General features: G+C 41.1%; 1 protein-coding gene across 8 annotated transcripts in view; it reads left to right on the top strand.

Moving 5' to 3' along the window:
• The window catches only part of ARID1B (AT-rich interaction domain 1B), a 325,904-nt gene that overhangs the window by 224,599 nt on the left and 77,847 nt on the right, over nt 1-23,458 (top strand). For all 8 annotated transcript variants that reach the window (XM_040553589.1, XM_040553591.1, XM_040553588.1 and 5 more), the window contains 2 exons: nt 925-1,168; nt 17,431-17,520. In XM_040553589.1, coding sequence (XP_040409523.1) covers nt 925-1,168; nt 17,431-17,520 — 334 coding nt within the window. The remainder of the gene's footprint in view (nt 1-924; nt 1,169-17,430; nt 17,521-23,458) is intronic.

The following is a 23,458-nucleotide window of genomic DNA, read 5'->3' as shown; positions in this document are numbered from 1 at the left end:
TCATGCTCAGGAATTAACATTTTTCCTGAGAGTTAAGGGGCACATTCTTGCTTTGTCACAACATTCTTGTTTCCTCTTATCTGATTTTACAATGATTTAAAAGCAAATTACTCCCACAGATCCAAAGAACAGTGTTAACTATAGCTTTAGGGAATATGCCCAGCAACTTGTAGTTAGAATTGAGATGTGCTTTGACCACTGGAGGAAATTTCTCATTGAAAACATTGAAAATGCAACAGTTATGAACTGAAATGAAGCAGCTGTTTCACAGTGCACTCAAATGAAATTGTAGAGAAACTGTGAACTTGGATGCTAGTCAAACTGGTATTTGCGGGAAGTCAAGAAGCAGCCTTCCTTACTTCTAGGTGGCCAATGGGTCCTGTATTGCTGCACAGGGTTGGACCTTGTTTTTGTCTCTCTTCTGCAAGGCAAAGGAGCTGAAGACGAGTATTACGAGGGCTGTGCATTTTATACCTTTATTCTGTCATTCAGGTGGTGGTTTAAAGAGTGAAGTGAATAAGCTGTGATTCTAACGGGAGCAAACCCCAAAACGAAATACTGTGTGAAAGTGAAACTGAAGTATCATTTTCATTAGCTTTAGTATGCTCGGGCAGAATTTGTGGGATTAATTTTGAAAGCTTAATCCAGATGGAAAAGGTTAAATTTAATGTTGAGTGAATTTGGTTCCAATTCATTTGTTACCCTTGCTTGTTCTTTTTCTCAAAAGAATTAGAGATTAAGCTGAGAATTGTACATACTATCCTCATTTTCTGCCATCATTTAACTACATGAACCAGCATTAAAGAAAACCTTTTAGTTATCTGCTGTAATAAGTAAACAAATGGACCTTGTCACCGTGCCAGTTCTCATGTCCTGTGGCTCGTGTATTAGTTCTTACTTAGGTTCTTTCTCCTTTTTCCTCAGGATTTGTCTGGATCCATTGATGACTTGCCGACTGGAACTGAAGCAACGCTGAGCTCAGCTGTTAGCGCATCAGGCTCTACAAGCAGCCAAGGGGAGCAGAGCAACCCTGCACAGTCTCCATTCTCCCCTCATGCTTCTCCACATCTCTCTGGCATCCCCGGGGGCCCATCGCCTTCCCCTGTAGGCTCTCCTGTTGGAAGCAACCAGTCGAGGTCTGGTCCCATTTCTCCAGCAAGTATTCCAGGTAAGCTTGTTCCAACAAATAAAATCAATACAAAGGTTTATAGTTATATACATATATTTTTTTAAAATACTTTTAGATTGATAATTCATCAGTTTAGGAAAATCCTGCATTTTCAAGGTCTTTTTCGGAAAAAAAAAAAAAGCGTATATAAAGCAGGGATAATTTCCGCTACCAAGCACCCAGAGCTCTCAAAATTCTGAACGTGACTCCACATGTATATTTGTTAAATGTCTTATTCATGGGCCGGTCCAAATAATTGATCCTAATTTTTGTGTTTGGTTCATTTATCATCCATCTGTCACGTTCCTCTGTTACTTGCGGAGTCCCATTTTTATTTTACTGTGTATTTTTATTGCCTTCGGCTCTTGGAATTGTATGGTGGCTTAAGACCCCTTAGTACGAGGCAGAGGTTTTCCAACCCTGTGTTGAGAAAATGTTATTTGGGGTAAAATTTGAGTGTAATATTTCTTATGAGATATTAAGTTATATTTGCAAAGGTCAACATGTTACTAGGAATTCAGCTCCACTCAAAGTAATGTAAATGATGGTGGCATGTTTGCCACTTGCTCTCTTGTGCCACATAGGGTTGACACAAGATCATTAATGTACATTCAGAAATTTGTGAAAATGTTTTAAGGTACCCAGAAGAAAAAAATGGCATGTTTGGTATTTCAGATGAGTTTGTTCCCTTTCTGATGCTCGATTTTTTATTGTTTTCTGACATTTTGAATGCTAAGAATAGAACAGTGCTAGCATTACCCTGGGGTGGTATCAGTAGCTGACCAAAAAAAAAAAAAAATCAGCATTGAAGCTCAGTTAAAAAACAAAAATAGTAATGTCTTTTCATTAGATGTGCTGTAAATCAAATGCAAGTTAAGATGTAGTGAGCAGTGTGTGTTTTGGTATTCAGTACGAAGGTATGCGAGTGAAATGTACATGCCTAACTATAAACAGAGGTCAAACTAGCTAAGCAAAGGGGAGTAAGCTCAGCGCACACATGAAGGTTGCATCCTAAATGCGTGTGTCAAGCCCTGATGCTGCACACATGCCCTGCAGTCATTTCTTTCCCCTCCAGCCCCTCGGGCTGGCAGGATGTGCTCAGGTGGGGCAGGAACAGCAGGAAGAGCGATAGGACAGGAGCCCTGTGCATTACAGGAAGGGTGGTGACCCTGTATTCGCGGCGCATCTCCCACTGTGCGGCATCAAAGCCCGTCCCTGTTGTTGAGTGAAGTCAAATAGTCCACCTAGGAGGAAAGGTAACAGTTCCCACAGCCTGAGCTAATCCTTGCACTTTACAGTCAGGACCCAGATTTGTTGGCTTTACAGGAAGTCTTGACTTCTGTTTGCGGACTGATGTTCTGATTTCTTGGAAAATTCTCAGCTTGATTAAATTTTGAATATCTCTGAACAGTCAGATTCAGGCAAATAAATTGATTGATATTTTAGCAGTCTGGCTGCTGAATACAGGAAGAGTGTTGTGAAGTTGAAAATAGCTTTATTGTAACCATGACAGATAAGGATGTGAGCAGGACAGTTTGTAGGGAAAAGTAATAACTTTTATCAAACCAGTTAATTCCTTTGGGGTAAAAATAGAAGGGCTTTGGGCTGAAAGGTCAGGGTTAGAGTCACTTCACTTCAGCTGAGCCCAAAAGCTTGTTTTTGTGACTGGCCTAATGAAAAGTATTAACTCTTCATACAAACCGTGTCACCATTTTGAATGCCAATTTTCTAGTCTGTTACGGTAACACAAAGCACCTCTTACTCAGGAAGCATTTTTAGGAATGGCACTAAATCAAAATCGCCTGCCGCTGGTTCCCCGGCTCGGGCGAATTCCCGCTCTCTATAGCTGTTTTGATAAAGGTGGGCTCTCAGGTGAGGGCTAATGCATCGCTGTCTTCTGAAGAAAACCAGGCAGCTGCATTAGCTCTGCTGCTGCTGTTGCTTCTCTCGAGCTACAAAATGAAATGAGTAAAACTGCTATTTAAAACCCCGTGACTAGTGGGACGCTGCTGGGTGCTCGGGTTTCCAAGCCATGTGAACGATGCTGTGCTCATCGTTCTCCCCATTCACCTGACTGCATTCCCACCATTGTGCTTCGTTACTAGGGTTTTGTGGCTCTTCTCATCTGCCGTATTCACGAAACACTGAAAAGAAAGTAATACAGAGCTTGTTTGCATTTCTGGGGCTGTTCGCAGTGCTCAGGTTGTAGCTGTTTTTAAACATACATTGTGTGTAGTCTAGCATCTCTCCTTTAATAATTTTGTTCGCTGCTATTTTCCTCTCCCTTCTCACCCTACCCTTGTTTGTTCTGACCTCATTCCTCTCCTATTACCTCCTGCGATGTTGTGCCACAGCTTCTCCATGTGACATAGATTGGCTCTTTCAATCATTCTCTCTCCAGCAAGTCATTGTAAAATGAGCAGCTGTTGTGTTGCTGATAGCTATGGCTGGGGAAAGCCAAAATGTTGCAGGGGGTTCTTGGTGGGAAGGCCGTTAAAATAAAGGTGTTGCTTTCCCAGGGTTTACTGGAAGAGAAGCATCCTTTTCCCGATGCCTCCTTCACTGCAACAAAATTGACGACTAATTGAACATCAAAAGGGCAGACAAACAGGCAGCCCCTTAATAAACCTCCCAAATGGCTGATTCGGTTCCACTGCCTGTTTAAGCCGCTTCCCCACCCCACTGCAAATCTGCCTTCCCGTATTGCTTTCTGTCACACATTGTGAATTTCATGGGAATGGACTGGCACAGGCAACACGGGCTTTGGCACATCCCTAGCTCAGTGGGCATTTCCTTCCTGTACTCTTTGAAATACTGGACAGATATTTCGTGTGGTAAGTGGCACACATATACAGCCTTTGTTTCCATGCACGTTACTGGAATAGATGGGGGAGATTAACCCCTAAGAGCAGAAAAAGCAACTTTGCCGTGTTTAATTTTGAAAGAGAATTGTTAACCATTTTCTCTCAAAATTCTCTTTCAGACACATTTTTGTTACAGAACTGAAATCTTACTCTTTTATGATTTTTAAAGATGTAAAATGGCATTCTGATTTCCTATTAAGTGGATCATTATTCTGCTTTGCCAGAATTCCCGGTCTCTTTATTTTGTAGCCATCTTTGTAATTAGGGTACATGTTCTTCCAAAAAATGAGATGCGATGCCCTGCACTGCTTTAGGTCTTGAACTGTGCCTGATTCAACCCTAAACCATTAGTGGAAGCTGACACAGCACATCATCAAAATGCACTGCTGCTGCCAGAAGATTTAGTAGATGTTAATTTCACTTTTTTTTTTTTTTTTACTGTTTTTTTTTTTTTATGCCTCCTGCTCCAACCATTCCGGTTTACTAACAAAGCAAAAATGTAAATAAGCTAAACTACACTTTCTCCCCCTCAAGCATCCCCAGTTTTGATCTCACCGGCCAAAGGCTTTTGTCAGCTCTTTCTCCCTTGTGGTGCAAGCAGCAAAAATTTTTAATATTGAGAGTTGTGTGGAAGATTGCTGATAGGCCAGGGATCCCTTAACCCATGATGGATGAGCAGATTTTGTATGAGTTAAGAGATTATATTATTTTTAAACCTCTGCAGCATTTTTTATTTGTACAGAAAATAAGAATATGCTATACTAATAATAAATAACAAATGCTGTCTTTAGAAATATATAAAAGTATTTTCACATAGATCAGTATTTTGACTTTTGCTTTTATTACATTTACTTTCTGAACAAACAAGGTTGTTTTCACTCTGTTAAGCATCAACTGCGCTGTAGTTCTTATTATTACAATTATATCGATGTCTCCTTACACAAAGGAGCCTGAATACAGCTGGAGTTACAGTTTTCGGGAAGAAATCCATGGGTGGATTCTCTCACTTAGGAATGGTACTGTCAGTCACCTTGATTTACGCTGACCAGTGGTGAGCACCCCCCTCTGATTAACAGTCCCGCAGGTTCTTACATGAGGCAGTGGATGTGTGCCGTTCAGCGACCAGCCCTGCTCTCTTCAGACCAGGGGGTCTTCCCTTCCTATCGTGGACAGAATTACGACAGCACTCCAGGCAAAAAAAAAGGAGCAAAAGGGGAATGGGGTGCCCTGAGAGGGCTGTACCAGGACTTCTTGCCTCAGTGTGCATGTTAATCAATGTGTGGTGGATAGGCTAATGAAGTAAGTAGTGAGAGAGAGAATAAAAAATGAGTAATGGTTCATCTGTCTTAAAGTCTTAAAGGACATTTTAAAGCAAAAATCGGAATGGGAACAATGCTTTATTTCATGCTGTATCAAAGGAGAAGCCTTATAATTGTCATGTTTCCAGAAATGGCTGCAGCAAGACAAGCCGATTAGACTGATCTTGCTTTAAACAAGAATTTGGAAAAATCTTTTGCTTGGCATGGAGCTGTTCCACATGCTTGCTTCATTGACCACAGCTACGGGTACATTATACAGCATGGACCCTTCTCAAACATTGAGGGAGAGAAGACTACCATATGAAAGTGAATTTGCAATGCTGTATTCTTTGTTGAAGTGTTACAGATACCTTAACAGAGTTGCAAAACAAGAATGAGGGTTATATCCTTTTAAAATGGCCGTGGTCCCCCTGTCTAGAAAGATTATTTTAATACATCTATCAATATTTCCCCCTTGGCTTCTCCGGAGGCAAAAACCTTGCAACAGCTTGTTGCAAGGAGGATGCATGCTGTTCACTGGCATCGAGACCAGAAAAAAACACAAGACACAAAATGCCATTGACGTAGCTATGTTCTTAATCACTACTAGTGCACAAAACATCTATTCAGCAGTTTTGCAAATCTAGAATGCTTACGAATGAAATACACGAATGTTTCACATAACAATCATTTAAAACCCTTTCTTTTGAAGGGTTTGAACAATACATAGAGTTTTTCTTTATTTTAAGAGGAAAAACAGGTAAGCTTTAAGCACTCTGTCTGGAGGCATTGATTCTAGGATACGGAGCATCTAACCTGTGTTACCTATTAGAATTCAGCCTGGGTCACGACTGATTAACAACCTGTTGGCTCAGGGCATCACGAAATAAGCAAATAGTCTCAGTCTGTTTTCTTGAGGAGAGCCCGTGCTACAGAAGGCACTGGCAAAGCTGCTCTCTTCCTTGCGAGCTGGTCGGAGAGATCAGGGAGGTGTCCTTCTCTGCAGAGGTGGTCTTCCCAGAACAGGTGCAGGAAATGAAATGAGACACGCTGTTCAAGTTCCTCCTGTTGTATTTTCCTTACAATAGAGGGTTTCATATTCCAGAGCCATCAACCTGCTGTTTTTCGTCATCGCTGAGTTAAGCTTCGGGTAGAAAAAAAACCAAACAAACCAAAAATATCACCAAACCCAGCATGCCCTGGGTGGTGGTTTTCAGTGGCAGTTTTTATTTTTCAGTTTCTAGTGTTTTCACTTGCTTAATGTCTGGTTTGTCACCATTTACATTTCACAGCCAGACAGTGCAGTTTTGGCTTTTAATTGCAGTGTGAGATGAGACAGTGGTGATGACTGCTTCTGCCCCATCAGCTGGCCATCCTGCAGGGGCCACCGAGCACAGCACAGAGGCTCATCCAGCACCCTACAAGCCTTTTACGTAAACCCTACAAACCCTTCACGTCAACCTGCCCCAGACAGACAAATCCACACACCTCCCCCTGGCCGTGCTTTGTCCCGTTCATTATTTGTTTCCCCGGACTCCTGCCAGGCCTGTTTTCGCCATCCTGGCCATTGCAAAACGTCTGGGGCAGCAGCTGATGAGCGTGCCCTGGCAGCGTGCGTGCAGCAGGCCGCTTCTTGAAGCTCCGTGACTCACCGCTAGCCCTGCGCTGGTACGAATCCACCTGGAGTAAGGCGACTGTCGAAATCCAATTAAAATCTTTGCATAATTATGCATGTGCTCTGGTTCACATGGCAAAATTCAAATAGACTTACCAGAGCCGCCAAGATTTGACAGATACATTTGTATACTTTAAGGCTGTCATTGAACTATTACTGTTTACATTTAATCATTGACCCGTTCATTTATTTCTTTTTTTGTGAAGCCCACTTACGTTTTTTTCCAGAAATTTAAGATAGTGTATATTTTTTTTTGAAAGTTTGATTTTTTTTCCTGTCATTCTTATTTGCCTACACAAACACAGATCCTCTTTGCTTCTTTTTCTGTGTTGCAAATAGAGCATTAATTTGTGTATTATCATTAATTAAAAGGTTTGTCTTTCACTCCCTCCTCCTTTGCAATATTAAGCAGTGATTGATCGGTGAACGGGAAGTCTCTCATGTTCCCACTGGAAGTTTTTCGGTGATGTTGAAAGATGGCTGTTATACCCAGATAAAATGCAGCATAAGTGTAGTAAGTGGCTTGTTTCTGTGATGGGGTGGGCTGTTAGTTTTTCAGGGTTAATGTGGACTGTGTATCACTGCCGTTAGAGATATTTAAAGCGTCCTTCGTACTTCATGGTTAGTGTCAGAACTGACTAGACAGGTACGTGTTACATCCCTCCTTAGAAGAAGGAACCTGAATAATTGCAAAGGTGGCTCGAATTAATTCTAGCTCAGCTAGAAAACAGGCATTTAGCCTCAAAAAGAGAACATTTCTACTACCTCCAGATAATATTTTTAAAACAAAATAATGAAAAGCAAGGTATTCTCTCTCCTCCTTAGGGACCGAGCTTATGCGGGTTGAACTGTTGAAGGCTTCGGACGGCTCTTTGACAGGTTTGCTCCGTAGGTAGATATGGAGTTGGAATTGCCAAGTGGGTTTTCAGAAAGTAACCAGGAGAGAGCAACTGGCTCTGACAGCGAGCTTTGCTGTTTGCTCCCCATCCCCAGATAACAGTGGACTCAAATTATTGTGATGTGTTGATTGATTACAGCCGTTAAGTTTCTTAGTAATCAGTTTCATCACTTATTCTCAATTCACGCTTGCACCTTTGATTTTTCTTCCACAACAGGGTGATGCGGGTTGTCGTTGACTAATGAAGAACAGAATTGGTTTCGGCATGAGACAAACGGAATGCCGACACCAATCCCAAAATGCATTAATCTTTAATAATCCACATCTGCATGTTTATAAATGATATAACCAGGGGTTGCTAATGTTGATCCTCCCCCTTCCAAACAGCAAGTGACACGGGAGCGGTGTTAGCGGGCGGCAGTCGGGGCGAGCGGCTGCGTTCCGCCCGCGCGACCTTGCGGAGGGAGCGACCCGGAGGAAAGTTCCCAGCTGATGAAAAACGCGTGGGGAACCACTCTGCTTCTGCACCAGGCTGAGGAGCTTATCGCTGTTGGGCAAGATGAAATATGGCATGATAGATCTTGTCTTCAGGAAGATCAGACCCACCAAATGCTTGTTGGAGGCTGGGTTGCCTCCAGGTGCTTTCAGCCTTTTTGCATGCAACTCGCCATTTCCCCCTCTTCCCTGAGAACTGCGCTGGCTGTGCAACGTGCATTTTAATGCAATAAGAGAAACTACAGATCGTCTAAGAAGGGTTTGTTCCTTTTGAGGATAGGATTAATGAGAGCGCACGCATTTTACTACTTAAATGCCTATTAATCACAGGCGATGGAGTAGTACAAGAAGTAGCAGGCAGGACAGGCAAAATAGTTCGTTGCCACATATCAGCTCTGCTCCACTTTCCACCTACCTGCCCGAACTTGAGAGGCTCAGAAGCAGGGAGGAGTCAAACTCCACCAGAGCTAATGCCACCTGATGATTAATATTGATTCGGAACAATTCCTGCATGGAGACGGATCAAAGAAAAAAGAAATACGGATTAAAAAATGCAATTTGATTTCACGTTTACCATTTCTTTGGCATCTTGCGTGATTTTACACCGGAAATATTATAAATGAAAGTTGATACGTGGTTTTGTTAAAATTTGGCAATAATAAAATCAGGACTGAAGGTTTCTGTTAGGTGGCAGATACTGGAAGTTTCTTGTGCTTCTCAGGCTCTTAAAACTGGTAGATACAATGAGGAACAGTTTAGAGAAAAACTTTCCTTGTAGTAATAAATGAAGCCTAGAGAATGGGCACGGATAATGAAAAATTCTTTCTTTTGGAACTTGGATTTACTTCCTAAATGGAATTCTTGTGCTTTAAGTTTCAGGTGTGCGACAGGGTAGGTTTCGTTTCTGGAAGGAAGAAATGAGCAAAATATAATGAGGAAATACTGCCCTGTCCTTCGTTAAGAGCATTTAGTTATTTAGCACTTGCATCAATAGGAGTTTTATATTCTGGTTAACTGACATTTTATAAAGAAGTTGAGAATGTTTTTTCTCTAGCTGAAGCATATGCTTTTTGCTTTAACAAACATGTAATGTCACGTCCCAAGTAATTACGAATGACTAAATCCATGCAGCCTTTCAGTCTAAACGTGAGCAAAGCTATCATTTTTATGAAAGGCTTAAAGGGACAGTGTAAGAAATACGGTGCGGTTCCAGGGCTTGGATCAGTCACTAAAGAACACAGACGCTTCTCTCGCTGTTTTACACTGATTTCAGAAAATACAGCTTAGAAAATCTAAAGGCAATTCAAAGGCACTGTGGAGGTGTGAGAGAATGCGCTGGCTGGGCAAGCTGCTGCCGCAGCCTCTCCAGCCCCCTCTCATCCCAATTTGCACTGTTGCTTTGGAGGGACGCGGTGGCACAGAGTGCAAAACATGTGGCGGGGCGGTTAAATGAGACTTTAGAAAAGAAAAAAAAAAATGAAGTCAGTGGCTGAGCTTTGAAGAGGTCTGTCTAGTGCGGAGCAGTGAGCGAGTGGGGAAAAAAGGAGCAAGCGCCTCATCTAATCTTTCTCCTGGGGACCCAGGTGGACAAATTGGCAACCCTGTTCACAGCCCTCCCCCCCTTCTCCTTTGTACCGTAAGAACTGCTAATCGGATCCATGCTGCTGCAACTGTGGTTAGTTATTAACAGAATAAAAGCAGATTTCTTCAAAAGAACGGGTTGGGGAAAACGGCTATACAAAATTGCAAGGTTGTTAGAATCTTAAATGCACAGCGGTCGATTTTTTCCTATTCTGAATTATACGCTGAATACAGTCTTTCATCTGTCACTGTGCCCGTTTCTTCAGAAGGCAGCCAAACATTAAGCTTCTCAAACAAAAAAAAGTGTTTGAAAGAGGAAAAATATTGGGGAGGAGGAAGAATAGGAAAATGAGGAGGAGAAATCAGGTTTTGTTTTTATTAATTTGGCCTGGTGAGAGAAATACGAGCTTGCCGCTTCTATTCAGTTCCTGCGTGCCAGCCTCCGTGAGCCACCATTTCTGAATGCAGGGATTAGAGAAGATTTAACTGGTTGCTATCCTGGGCTGCGCGAGTCTGGATTGGCCTCCAGCAGAAATAGCGTGTGCTGTGAACTCTCCCGAGCTTCATGGAAATAATGCATTAAATGAGCGCGGAGCTAGGCAGGGGTGGGAGTCGAAAGAATTTGATCCCCCGAAATGAAACTTCTCATAACTGTAAAGTGAAATTACAGGTCTAGAAGGGGTGTTATTGAGGATAGGGAAGCAGTGATCCCTAGGTTTAGGCTGACTTACGCCTTCGCTTATATAAATAAATAAATGACATGCCCTTAATTTTGAGGGGCTCTAGTGCCTTCCTGGTTTGCAGCAGGATTTCGAAATTTGCTGGAGAGGAATAATAGTTGTCAAGCAGACAGGTGCTCTCTGTGGCCTGCTGAAAATCCATTCGTATTTGGATGAGTCGCAGCCTTTTGAAAATTTCTATTGACAGCTGACTTTGGGCTTCTTGCCAAAATCTCAGGAAAAAAAAAAAAAAAAAATCGGTGATGCTGCTGCGGTGCTCCACTTCGGTCCAAACGCCGAGGTGGCTGCTGGATGGGGTGTAGATGAAACAGGGCCTCCTGCCACGGCTGTGCTGCTCCCTTTCCCTCCCAAGCAAAGAAAGCTTTTGCCTGCGGGGCAATATTTGCTTTCCTGCAACTTGACACTCAGCCCATTGTCAGTTTAGGTGGTACTAGCAATTATTTCACTTTATACTCCTGAGTATTTCTTAATAGTCTTCATACCTTACTCAGGGGTTATACAACCTGGGAATAAAACATGGACGGCCAATTTGGCAGATACCAGCTTCAGCCACATAATTCTCTCCCCCCCCCCCCTTTTTTTTTTTTTTTAAACAAGAAAATGGCCTATAATACAATGAATTATTCTGTAGCGAGGGTGACATTTGGATGGTGTTCCATAAGTAATACCTTGGGACCACATGCTGTATAATGAGGATGAAACAAGATACTGAATAGCTACCTCGTCCTGTCAGTGTCATCTTTGTTTTAGAACTGAATGTTATATCATGTCAAACAAGTAGCTCCTGGTCATGAAATAAAGATGTTTATGCTGTTGCATATGTGTGAAGAAAAGTCAGAGTTAAGGTTCTGTGGGACACCGTAACTCAGTGTTGCATATTTTTTAATGCAGATTTTAGAGTAATTTAGCCCTTGAGTTATGGTGACTTCTGTGGTACTTGATCAGAACCCAGTCCTTGATATGTTGAATATAATACAAACACGAAGAACATGTAGTGTAACCTTTAAGGATTAGCAGTCAGAATTACGTACTGTGACAATATTTTTACCTTTTGATGATTTTAAATGTCTTGTGAGCGATACTCACGTATGTTGGTGAATCCGGTGTCTTTGGAGAATGATGCATTTGTTTTAAGAGGCAATATGGAAAATCAGGGCCAGGCCCAACAATATTTTTGATAACTTTGCAATGTGGAACATCCCTAAATTTGGCTGAAGTTGACAATCTCCACACTTGCAGCCGCTTTGCGCTGCTGCAGTGGAACAAGTCGGCTGCTTGCGGTCTCACCTTCAGGCAGCCACGCGGCCACCGGCCAAAACCACCCCAAGGCTGGAGGGCTCCGGGCTCCTCCGGAGCTCCCAGGTCGCAGAGGTGGAAATTGGCTGAGTGAGAAGGCAGCAGTGGATTGCCAGCACTGCCGTCAGCAGCAAGGGGTTGTCAGCTGCAGCACGGTGCTGAGCGGAGCCAGCAGGCTTGGTTCGAGCACAGGTGCCTGCGTTTCCCTCCCGGGTGGTGCAGCGGCGCCCTGGCTGTGTGAATAGCCAAGATATGGTCTGAAAATCTGAAAAGGTGCTCATGCTGCTGACCTTTTAAAGTATCTGTTACGATGTGATTACAAGGAAGACTTTAATATTTCGTGCGTCTTAATTTGAGGAAACGCAGGCAACACTTGGTTTTTGTTCACATGAGTACGTCACTTTAAAAATACTGATGATACAACAGGAAGCTTGGTTACAATGCATAAATTAAGGAAGAAAATAATCTTTCTTCTTTAGAGGTCACAGGCTCTGTAAGATGAAAGAGATAACACAAACCACATGATCAGTCTCCCTTTATGCTGCCCATAGAAAAACTTCTTTCCTTTGAGGTCATTTGCACCTCACTTCCAATTTCCTGAAAAGCCCATTTAAAACAATCCCATACAGAAGCCTATTTATGATCTTTCATTTCTGATGTAGGGATCTGAGACCGAGTGTCCCTTCCGGTCTGTGAGCCTTTACTGTCACATTGACTGTGATATAATCCCATTATTTTATCAGGTTTCATCTTAATACTCACTAGGTTTCCTGGACCTCATTATTCCTAAAAGGAAGTTGTTTCAAATTCCAGTAATGGTTTGATGATCATCCTAAACATTGTGCTCTCTTCCCTCCCTGATATTTAGCTGCAAATACATTTTTAAAAAGACGTCACAAAATAACAGCTTTACTTTTTGCCATGCTAACTAATATGCCTTCCTTCAGTCTCCCGTCATGTCATGCTCATAGCCATTCTCAGTTCCCATTCCAGTTAGCATTAGGCTTTTTTTAATTTTGTGTTCATGAGGGCTCATCAATGGCACATCAGCAGTGGCGTATGTTTCCTTACCTCCACTGGAAATAATTCTCCTAATTCATCCTAATAATATATTTTTTTTTTGATTCAGGGTGACAGCAAATGGTTAGTTGTAATTATCAAAAAATATAGTCAAATTTTCCCTCCTTGCCTTCTCCCATTTATAATTGATAATCCTATAGCTTTTCAGTTAGAAAAGGCCTCTTTCTGGTCTGTAAGTATAGATCTTTGCATTTTTGTTACTCCAGCACAAAAGGTGGTCCAGTTTCCTAGATAGTATTTTGATCATCTGTGTTATTGACTATGCTTCCCTACTTAGTAGTTAACCAAAGTGATTAATAGAGTCCTAGTGCTTAATTCCTAAAATAGATTGAGAATTGTCCCAAATATGACCCACAAGATCTTTAACTTCTGACTTTCCTACAGCCTGATGTTCCCCTTTCAACACAGTCTGTTTCTGTGATCAGTCCCCCTGGTCCCCATTTCCCAGTTTCTTACGCATCTTAAAATTCTTGTACTGATATCCCTCCTTCCCTCTTTAACCAGTAATTTCCCAGGGGGAACCTGTTATCACTGAAGTGCTTTCTTGATTCAATTGTTCAGGCGCAATTCTGTGAGGTATTGTCCAGAGCAGTACCGAGCACTGCTACCAAGCATCCTCCAGCGTCATTACATTGATGGGAGCAGAGAGCCCTCAGCATGTTTCAAAATGTTACTGATTTGGGCAGTAATTCATCGTAAGGACCCCTCCCCAGCAGGATATCAAAGGTCTGCTCTTTCTTGCTACCTTGGCTCTAAGGAATTTACTTTTTACACTTTAACTGCAAATTTCATGGCTACCATTATAATGCAATCACCGTTTAGTACTTTTCTCAGACCACCTTTTCCAAAGGTACAATGAATGCAGTCTTCTATTTCAAGCAAAGATTTACAGAGTCTCATGCAAAATGTTTAAAAGCATTTCTAACATAATTTTTAAAATAGAAAACCAGCTTATAACTATGTTATTAAGTAGTTCAAATTCTCTCACCTCGTCAACTGAGTTTACTTTGTTAAAAAAAAAAAAAGTACAATGTATAAGGTAAGCTGCTGCTTTCGGTAGTTTTAGCAACTAATTTTAAGATAGTTATATACATTTTAAAATCATTTTGCTCCTCTGTTAAATCTAGGTGAAAGAATGAGTGTGGCATTATCTACCCTTTTAACATGCATTATTGTATTTGCTGTGATTTTGCATAAGAAAAATATTGTGAAACATCAGTAGTGTTTACTTTGCAGAAGTTTTGGCGGGTAGAGTATCTCAGCAGTGTGATAACAACACTATACAAAACATGGGAAAAGGGCATTCCTGTTTAAACTTCCATCTGCGTACCATTGGGTCAAAAGAGGCAGCAGTCTGTCAGTGAAAAAAACGGTGTGTTTTTTTTCCTCTTACATAGCCGTAGAAATGATGTTTAAAAAGAAAATAGATTGTTTTCTTTTGTAGAAGTTTTCCTTCCCTAATAAAATACAAAAGTCTGTTCATGTATAATTTAAAGCAGCTTCCAAGAATACCAGCTACTGTACTGGCTGAAAGGGAGAAGGATTAATATCATTTAAAGGAAAGAAATAAAAAATCTTTAAGGTCATTTCTTTTCTTGACAAAGGAACTTTGAAAGCATGGCAGACAGGATCTTCAAAGGTTTTTAAAAGTCTCATCATCCACTCCCAATCAATAGGAGTTAGATACCCAAATTAAGAGTTCAGTTCAAGCCTTCAAAGGTATTTGGGTGCTTAACTTCCTTTTACCTTTCAGATCACTTCTAAGGATAGAATGACAGGCCAACTGAAAATATTTTTGTGCAGTACTCCGTGTGTCCAGCACCTGGATAATTTGTAGTACCCAGTGATAATTAACATAATGGCCACTTCTGTTGCAAATTCATTCCTTGTTTGAATGTGTGTAGAGGTGGTTGTCTCGTTTATGAAATTGTTTTCTTGTGTGAAACAACAACTTTGGTTTCCAGTTTCTTTCAATACCAAAAAACAAACAAACAAACAGAATGCAGACTTTAAAAATGAACTAAAATAGCATTAATGTTTACAGAGGTTATAAACATTTTCAGTGAATTTGCAAAACTCCTGAGGTTGGATTCCCAAAGGATGCAGATGAAAATAATTTTTGTAACATGTCGTATATGCTCAGTTCTAGAGTTTGACTTTCCCTGTCTGTGCTTGCACATCTGCATCTGCAGGATAAGGCTTCTGCCAGATAATTGAACTTATTATCAATGTAAAAAGTTAAAGACCTGCTATAAATGTAGTCAAAATATGTTGCCTAGTACAGATCTTCCATGCAATATTAATGTCTCTTAAAGTTTGCCAAGCCTCCACCTGGTGGGGGTCCCACTGGGAGCTGTGGGGTGCAATCAGGAGTACCTCTGCCTCTACTATTAAGTATTTTGAAAAATCTTAGATGGTTTTCAGGGAAAAAAAAAAAAAACAGTCAAAATTTACTGGAAGCACTCTGTCTGATAGCAGTGCCTCGGGCATGCGCGGTGGTAGTGGCAGCTTGCTGTGCGTTAGCATGGCGCTACTTCTTGTGTTCAGTTCGAGCCACCGAATCCTTTCTGTCAAGCAGAAGGTGTTCACTACAGTGCAGGCACGTACTGTTGCCACGGCCTGCCCATGAGTGTCATCGAAACAAGTCTGTTTGTTCAGTCACACACCCTGGGGCTCCCGGCCAGGCCGTGGATCCCGGACCTGCGGGCACCAAGTGGCATTGTTGGGCCTCCAGCCCAGCGTCAGTGTCTCTGAGACCACTGTCACAGCCGCTCATGCTCGTGTTGCCCGTCATGTTTCTTAGCACACAGGCACCTCAGCTGAGTAGTTAGGAGGTGGTCACACCCTACATTTTATGGTTTTTCCTTTTGTTCATTGCAGTTCTCTCATTGCTTTGGCTCCAGTGCACAGGCCTGCCATAGCTGGTGGCTCTGAGGCCGGGAAGCGGCAGGGCAGGGAAGGGCAGGGCAGGCACATCCCCTTTCCTCAGTTTTATTTCCAGCTTTGGGCACTTCGTAGCTCTAAAGAAAGAGCAACCCCTGCTGGCTCTCCTTCAGCTCTGCTCCCAGCTCCAGAAATAGCCACAGGATCCTCGCCTCAGCCATTAAAAATGGTGGCTGCTAAGCACGAGGAAATGATTCTCAGCAGGCACAAATCTATTTCATGTGTTTTTATTCTTTCCATTTCTTTTAAACGGAAAACAATCTGAGCAGTTTCTGAGGATGAGGGATATAAATCTGTCTGCTGCTATTTATACCGTGCTCGTCACTGCAGTGGCTAAGTGCTTAAAATATATACTTGCTGCCTAACCTGCGGTGGTCTTCAAGCTGCTATGGCTGTCGAGAGGAGAGGCGACTCAAACCAGCAGCGACCAGGAGGCCAGGAGATGCCCAGCTCTTGGTCTTCTTCCTCCTATGGGGTGCGAAGCTGCTGCCGTGCTGTAGCAGTGCAATGGGGGTGGCGAGGGCCCTGTGCTGGACGCGGCATTGAATTGTGGCCCAGAGAAGGGACTTCAAGGAGCACCTGCTTCGAGCACTGCGTAGCACTATTGAAAGGGAAGATTTAGTGTCCTAAGCCTCACAGGCAGCATTGTGTGTGCCATTCTTCCTCTTTGGGTGGGTAGACAGCTGTGGGTAAACTGGGGGTGTCTTTGAACAAGGCCATAGAAATGAGTCTGTCTGTTCTGGATGGATATTTCAGTAAGCAAATATCTTCCCTTTGCCTTATTTGAATAATAAGATACCCCTTTTCTGTCTGCTCCCTTTCAAACATGCTTCACGTTTACCATGCACACCTACGTATTACTCTTTATTCCCATGTTCTGTGTGGACATTCAAATAACGTTAAAACCACTGATTCATTGAAATACTTTTTATTGTTGTTAGTCATTTTTGTATTGACTGAATTTTTCATTGGTAATATTGCTGGCAGTGGGCCATGTCTGCCTGGCTGGAGGCCAGTTTAAGCTCGGCAGGATGAGCCCTATTGTTCAGCAGACTTGGATTTTGTTAAACTCTCTAACAGAAATATGTGTCAGGAGATTTGCAGCTATAAATTGGATCATGTCGGTGAGGTTGGGAACTCGCTCAATACAAAATTGTACGTTCCACCATGCCTGTTGCTAAATATGTTTATGCATCTTTCCTCCGTGGGTTTCCAAAGCAAAAAATGAAGAAAAAAAAATGAAAAAAGCTGAACCTGTTGAGCTCTGTTTTTAACTTATACAGCTGGCACTTTCTTTGATGTTAAGTGGTTTAAAAATGCAGCAAGGCTTGGTTTTGTGCATTGCAATGTTAAAAGCAAGTCTATTTTCCCTTTCTTCTCTGTGTGTTACAGGCAGTCAGATGCCACCGCAGCCTCCTGGCAGCCAGTCAGAATCCAGCTCCCACCCTGCTTTGAGCCAGTCACCAATGCCACAGGACCGAGGTTTGTTAGGTGTTTGGTTTTTTTTTATAGTTGATGCCGAGTTCAGTCTTCATTTTAAGTTGCACATTAGTAATGTGAGATTTCCTGGTATTTTTTTTTTCCTTTTCCCAGAGAAAATAATGCCAATCCTTATTTTAAAAGGCTGTGGGGGTTTCCTTCTCTGGGGAAAGAGCAATTGAATAGCAGGTTTTACCAAAACATAGCTGGAAACAAGGTCTTTTTAAAATACAGTGAATATCCAGAGTATAAAAGCAGTTTTCTGTAAATGATTGATTTATGTCCTAGAAAATTCAACTTTTTGTTATCTGTCTTGGAATGGAGATCTACAGAAAGTACTATAGAAATTTTAGTAGCTACAAGCACTGTAGTTTTGATACTGTTCTTAGAATTCTCGTCTCTGATGTCTTTGCACAGACATGATAGCTAGTGCTCTAGCCAGTTCTAGAAATAAAAATATCTTTAAATATAAAGGGAAATCAACTATTTAGGTCAAATAGTTCGAAGATTTGGAAATTCTACAAGGAAAAACCTTGCAGGCAGTAGCACTGTTCTAAAACATTGCTTCCTAGCAAGCGCTCACCAAAATAAATGGAGAAATATTTTTTCTTAATGTTACTGTTTGTAAACGTTAAGCCCTTTTCCTTTTGCCTCCTTCCTCCCTAGCTCACAAAAAAAAGAATTATTACAGCCTTCTCACAAGGCCATATGATCAACTGCTGTAAACTGGGCATCTTGTCCATGCAGTGGTTAACATGTGCTAGCAACAAGCTTGCAAAACAGACACATGATAACTGTGATAAACATGGAGTTATTTATGAAATGCCCCTCCTAAAATGTCTTGCTACCAGAAATATTCCAAGTAGCACCATATGGGGATACCATAAATACTAGAAGTTTTCTCACAGTGAAACAAGTTGAACTCACAGAATGACAAATTTCTGGGACAGCATCCAGGAGAAACGAAGAGGATTCACAAAGAGGAGGAAAGAGTCCTAATTTTTGCTATTTTTCTGTGTTGGATGTCACCTCCTCCAGGAATGCTGATTAATGAGAACATTAAATAGAGAATTCCACATTCAACTCATTTATTTTATTTCCTTTGCAGGTCATTCTTCATACATAGTTAGTGCAGGGACTTACTTTCCCTTAAAATGTGTTTTAGAGTAACGTACGTGCTTGGTGAAGAAGAGTGGCCTCATTACCCGATACAAAAGTGTTATGTTTTGTAGGACAGAATGTCACAAGACAGTGGGAGTGCATCAGGTTGAGGCTTTGAAGACCCAAGCGTCTCCGAAAGATGTGTGCATTTCTTGGCATGATTGGGTCTTGGCACTAAATGTGGCACTGCTCAGTAATAAGTGTTTCTGCAGTGTGTGTTTCTCTCCTGGCGTTGGGGGATGAGTTAGGTGGATCTGACTGAGCTGTACGGTTTGGTTGAACCTTTTGACTGTTCTTACAGGACAAAACCGGGCATCAGTATATGGTCAGGGGAGACAGAGGGGCATGCAGAAGTAAAATTGAGAAGACAGCTACTAAAACTGGGAAGTCAAACAAGTATATAACAACGAGGAAAATAAAATTTACAGGTTGATTTAGTGTTGTTCTTCATCTATGGGGGGAATAATTGTGGGCATGTTCTTAGAGGGAATGTGTTTGGGAATGTTAACACAATTTTTTCACATTTCATATGTAGAATCTGGTGTAATATGCATGATCCTTGTGACCCATCTTGTACAAGAAGTTCATTTGTTTCATGCAGAAGATACGAAATTTGTAACTAGCTAGGTCATATTGATTTTGCAGAATGTGTTCCCCAAAGCTTCTCTAAAGTCTGCGCTATACGTGCATAAACACGCGTGCATTCCCTTTTGCGCCCTGTCATTGATTAGAGGCTCCTTTGAAATGGAAAACTTCACCTTTTAAAAAGGCTGTTACATTAGTTGATTCCTTTGCTTGCTTGAACTGGTTTCCACTGAACTTGAAGACAGGAAGGAGGGGGAGTAATGGGGACTCAAAGGGAAGGTGCTTGTCATTTACTGATAAAAACCTGAGCAGAAAATCGTTGCTGCTAAGGACACCTGATCCATAGGCATTTGTTACAGTAATTTAAACTCATGGCTTACTGATGCACTTTCTACCAAAAAAAAAGGAAAAAAATGAAAACAAAAAGCCTAGAGACCCTTCATAGGATAAGGTAAAGTTATTTGGTTTAGTACTTTGTATAACATTTCTTTCCTTATTTAGAGAGATAATTGAATGAATAACAGGCTGCTAACAGTTTCCTGAAGAGAATCCTTTGCTCTCAATGCTTGAAAAAAAAAATGGTATCTATCAGATATTGTAAAATTTGATTATCAGGTGGAGTCTGAACTGTAGCACTTCTGGATGCTAAACCACTACCTTGAACCATTAAGTTTACACATCTTTATTATTGAAGTGTTTGATTATATTTTATCCTACTTTACATGGTTACTCAGCACCCAGCTGGGACTTCTTATGTTTGCCTGCCTAAGGCTATACATCCCTGTCATACAGTGCAGTATGAAGCAATGGGCGTATGAAAAGCATGTGAAAATGAGCATATGAGCACGTGAAAATGTAGTCGTGGCTGTTGAAGCTAGTCATTGAAACTTACTGCTGGGAGGGATCCATGTTTTGCTCTTTGTTTCTCATATAGCTACTCCAGGTTTTTCTTTACTGTGACCAAAAGTAGATTTTTTATTTTCTGTATTTATAAATTTTAGTTACATCAGCCTCTAGAAGTAAGGAAGCAGCAGTACCTCAGCTGTGGTACCCATTTGGCGAATACTTGAAGTACAGGGACTTAGGTTCCCTATCCTCAACTGCACCAACCTGCCTGATCCTATTCTCAACTGTACCAACCTACCTGATCTGTTGCAGTTTTGGAAGCTGCACTTTGAGGATGTGCTCAGTAGCCAAAACTGCTCCGTGGGCCAGAAAGTGTCTGTATGGATGAAATAGAAACCAGCATATCCAAATTAACCCTCTGAGCTAGTTTCCTGAAGTGTGAAAAGGAAGTCTTCTATCCTGACCTTTAGTTTATACTCCCACTCTTACTTTTGCAACCTACGGGAGATGTCCATTACCGGATGTGTGTATGGATATTCACGTATGTAACCACTACTAGGAGAAAACGTGTCACAATAATGCTGAAACAGACACTTTCACTCTGGGAGAAATGAATGGTTCCTTACCTAATTTTGAAAAAGCGTAGAAAACATACCAATTTTAAGTAATATTTTTCATGCTTTTCAAGTTGGGTATCCACACGTCCAGTTTCAATCTCGTATTAAAATAGTGAATTGGGAGCTCCTGAAAACCATTGAATTTAATGGAAACAGTTAATGACTTCGTGTTATTACTCCAGCAAGCACCCTCATAATGGGGATACTTACAGAAGCCTTATTTATTAGTGCAAATGTATATGGGTCAGAATTAATTTTTAAAAAATCTTTAATTGTTTTCCCCTTATAATTTTCACAGCGGTATGTAGTTAAATATTCATGATAATGCTGATGATATGCTAAAGGTCTGAAATAGATCTGGAGCCTCAAAATCAACACAGGTTATTTAACCCTTTTCATCTAATGCACCACTGGGGACTTGCTCAGTGAAATCCCAGAGCACTGGAATAATTAGAAGATAGTAATGAGGATTTAATTAGTCCTTGAGATATGCTGAAATAGGACCACTGAGAACTTTTCTGTTTGGACATGGATTGCAAGCAGAATTGATGGCATTGCAGCTGCTGTGATGTGCTGGAAAATGTATTCTGTAGCTGGAGGCAGTTTCATGGCACCATTCTGTGCCTGTCAGATCTGTGTGGAAAGTGCCCGGAGTAAGCACCTCCAAAATTGTTGAATAGTAGCCTTCCTCTTCTCCATCACCTTCTCCCAGTACCTTTTCTTTTTTCTATTTTTTCTTTTTCCTTTTTTTCTTTTTTTTCTTTTTTTTCTTTTTGTCATCCTTTCCATTCTGGCTGTTTATTTCTTTCTGCTGTTGACACGATCTAGCTTTTGAGGATTGTTGTACAGTTATATGCTCTGTGAAAACATGTCACAAACAGGGACAAGGAGTAAGAACGGGCTTGTAGGAGTACAGGTGTTATACTAAGCAAAATTGGGATCTTTTTGACACAAGTGCTTGTAAGCTTTATCTTCAGATCTAGACCTTATTTAGCATTATATCTTCACAGAAGTGATATTTATCAGTAGCTGCAATATAGTAAATTTAAATAGCTTTTTTGGCAGCCAAGATGTTATCCAGCAAGAGGTAGTAACAGATGGGATGTGATCAGGCATTTTGATGTTCTCTTTGTGCTTCCCTATAAACACTAAGTAGCAACTGAATTTCTCTAACTACAATTTCCTAATTTGCCCATTAGATTTCATACAGGTATTTTTATCCCCTTGAACTGTTTTGTGGGCATGCTTATTTATACACGGTCATCACATAAATTCCACTGTCATATATCTAACAAAATATAAATGTTTTTTCCTGCATTGAGGACACAGAATACCAATCTGGTATTTTGCCCCTACGATTTCTGATCAGATTTATGGTTTAATACTGACATTTGATGGTAGAGATTCTTTTCCCTGAAATCTATTTTCTTCTTAAAAAAAAAAAAAAAAGAAACTAGAAGGAAGAAAATAGATCAAAGAATTCTTATTGCAACAAAAAAGATACTATAGTTTGCTTTTAGATCTTAAAAAGACTTTTTCCCTGCGAATACATTTTTTGCTGTCATTTGGGGATTTGGGATCTATTCAGAGCATTGAGGAGCTAGAGAATAAAATGATTCTTGTCATTAAAATTCTTCTGCTTGCCATGTTAACGATGACACCACTTAAGGTTAAATCAGACTTGGTAATAAGTTTACTTGATGTAGACTGAAGTGTTTCAGGCTCTTAAAGAAAGATGCTTGAGACATGCACTGAGTGCAAAGCCACAGGTATGTTTGAGTGCCTCTTCTGCACATTGTATTCTCCAAGTGGGTCAGTACAGGGGAGCTAAGCTCCAGCTGGTATACAGGAACACCGTGCCAGGCTGGGAGAAAAATCTTCATGCCCAGAAAACTGGGGTTAGATGAATTGTGCCCTCAACAGCCAGAAAAGTGCTTCGTGTAAGGAGAAAAAGTAGGCTGTAGTTGAAGATGTCACATGTCTTTTGAGGGAATTATTCCATTACAAGGTTAGCCGTGTAGAACATCTCTTTCATCACAAGTGATGTGACAGACCATATCAGCACTCCCATCCCCACTTCTTTTAAAGGATGCACAGGAACATACAGAATTGATCTGTATGTGAAGGCAGGGCCATGCATGGAGCCATGCACTGAACTTCTTCAGTGACTCAAAAAGTTACGTTAGTTTCTCAGTTCAGTAAGCATTAAATTTATCAGCAGTCTTCAAAAGCATCAGTCCATCCTTTTTTTTAACTGTTTTTTTTTAATTGATTGAAAATTTATTTTTTTTTTAAATTGACTGAAAAAGTCCTGATGCTTTAACTTAGATATAAAAAAGTAATTTAATCTTCCTTTCATTTGAAATGTGTTGGTCTGATGAGCAGGGCTGTTGTTTGTTGCTTTTTTAATGTAAACACACTTCTCTGCTGTTCTTGTTGCAGTAGCATCCAAAGGCCCCATTTTTGTACCCGTTGTAGTGTACTGCATCATACACCAATGTAAGCTTTTGCTGTGCAATGTGTGTGCCTTACAATGAAGAATCAAGACCTTTGGGATCACAGGTTACTGGTTCTCACACAGAGCTGTGGGAGAGAAGAGTTTTGTGCCTGTTTTTCTGTCATGCGTTGAAGGAAGGCTTGCTCTTCTGGCTTTGAACGTATTTGGAATGATACTACTGTGCCAAACCAGGTTAATTCTTAAAGGAATCAGTCGCCATTTCAGGATGTTGGCT

Source organism: Cygnus olor, chromosome 3 (assembly GCF_009769625.2).
Source record: "Cygnus olor isolate bCygOlo1 chromosome 3, bCygOlo1.pri.v2, whole genome shotgun sequence".
In the NCBI taxonomy this organism is placed as follows: Eukaryota; Metazoa; Chordata; class Aves; order Anseriformes; family Anatidae; genus Cygnus; species Cygnus olor.
This window is presented reverse-complemented; position numbering and strand designations above follow the sequence as displayed.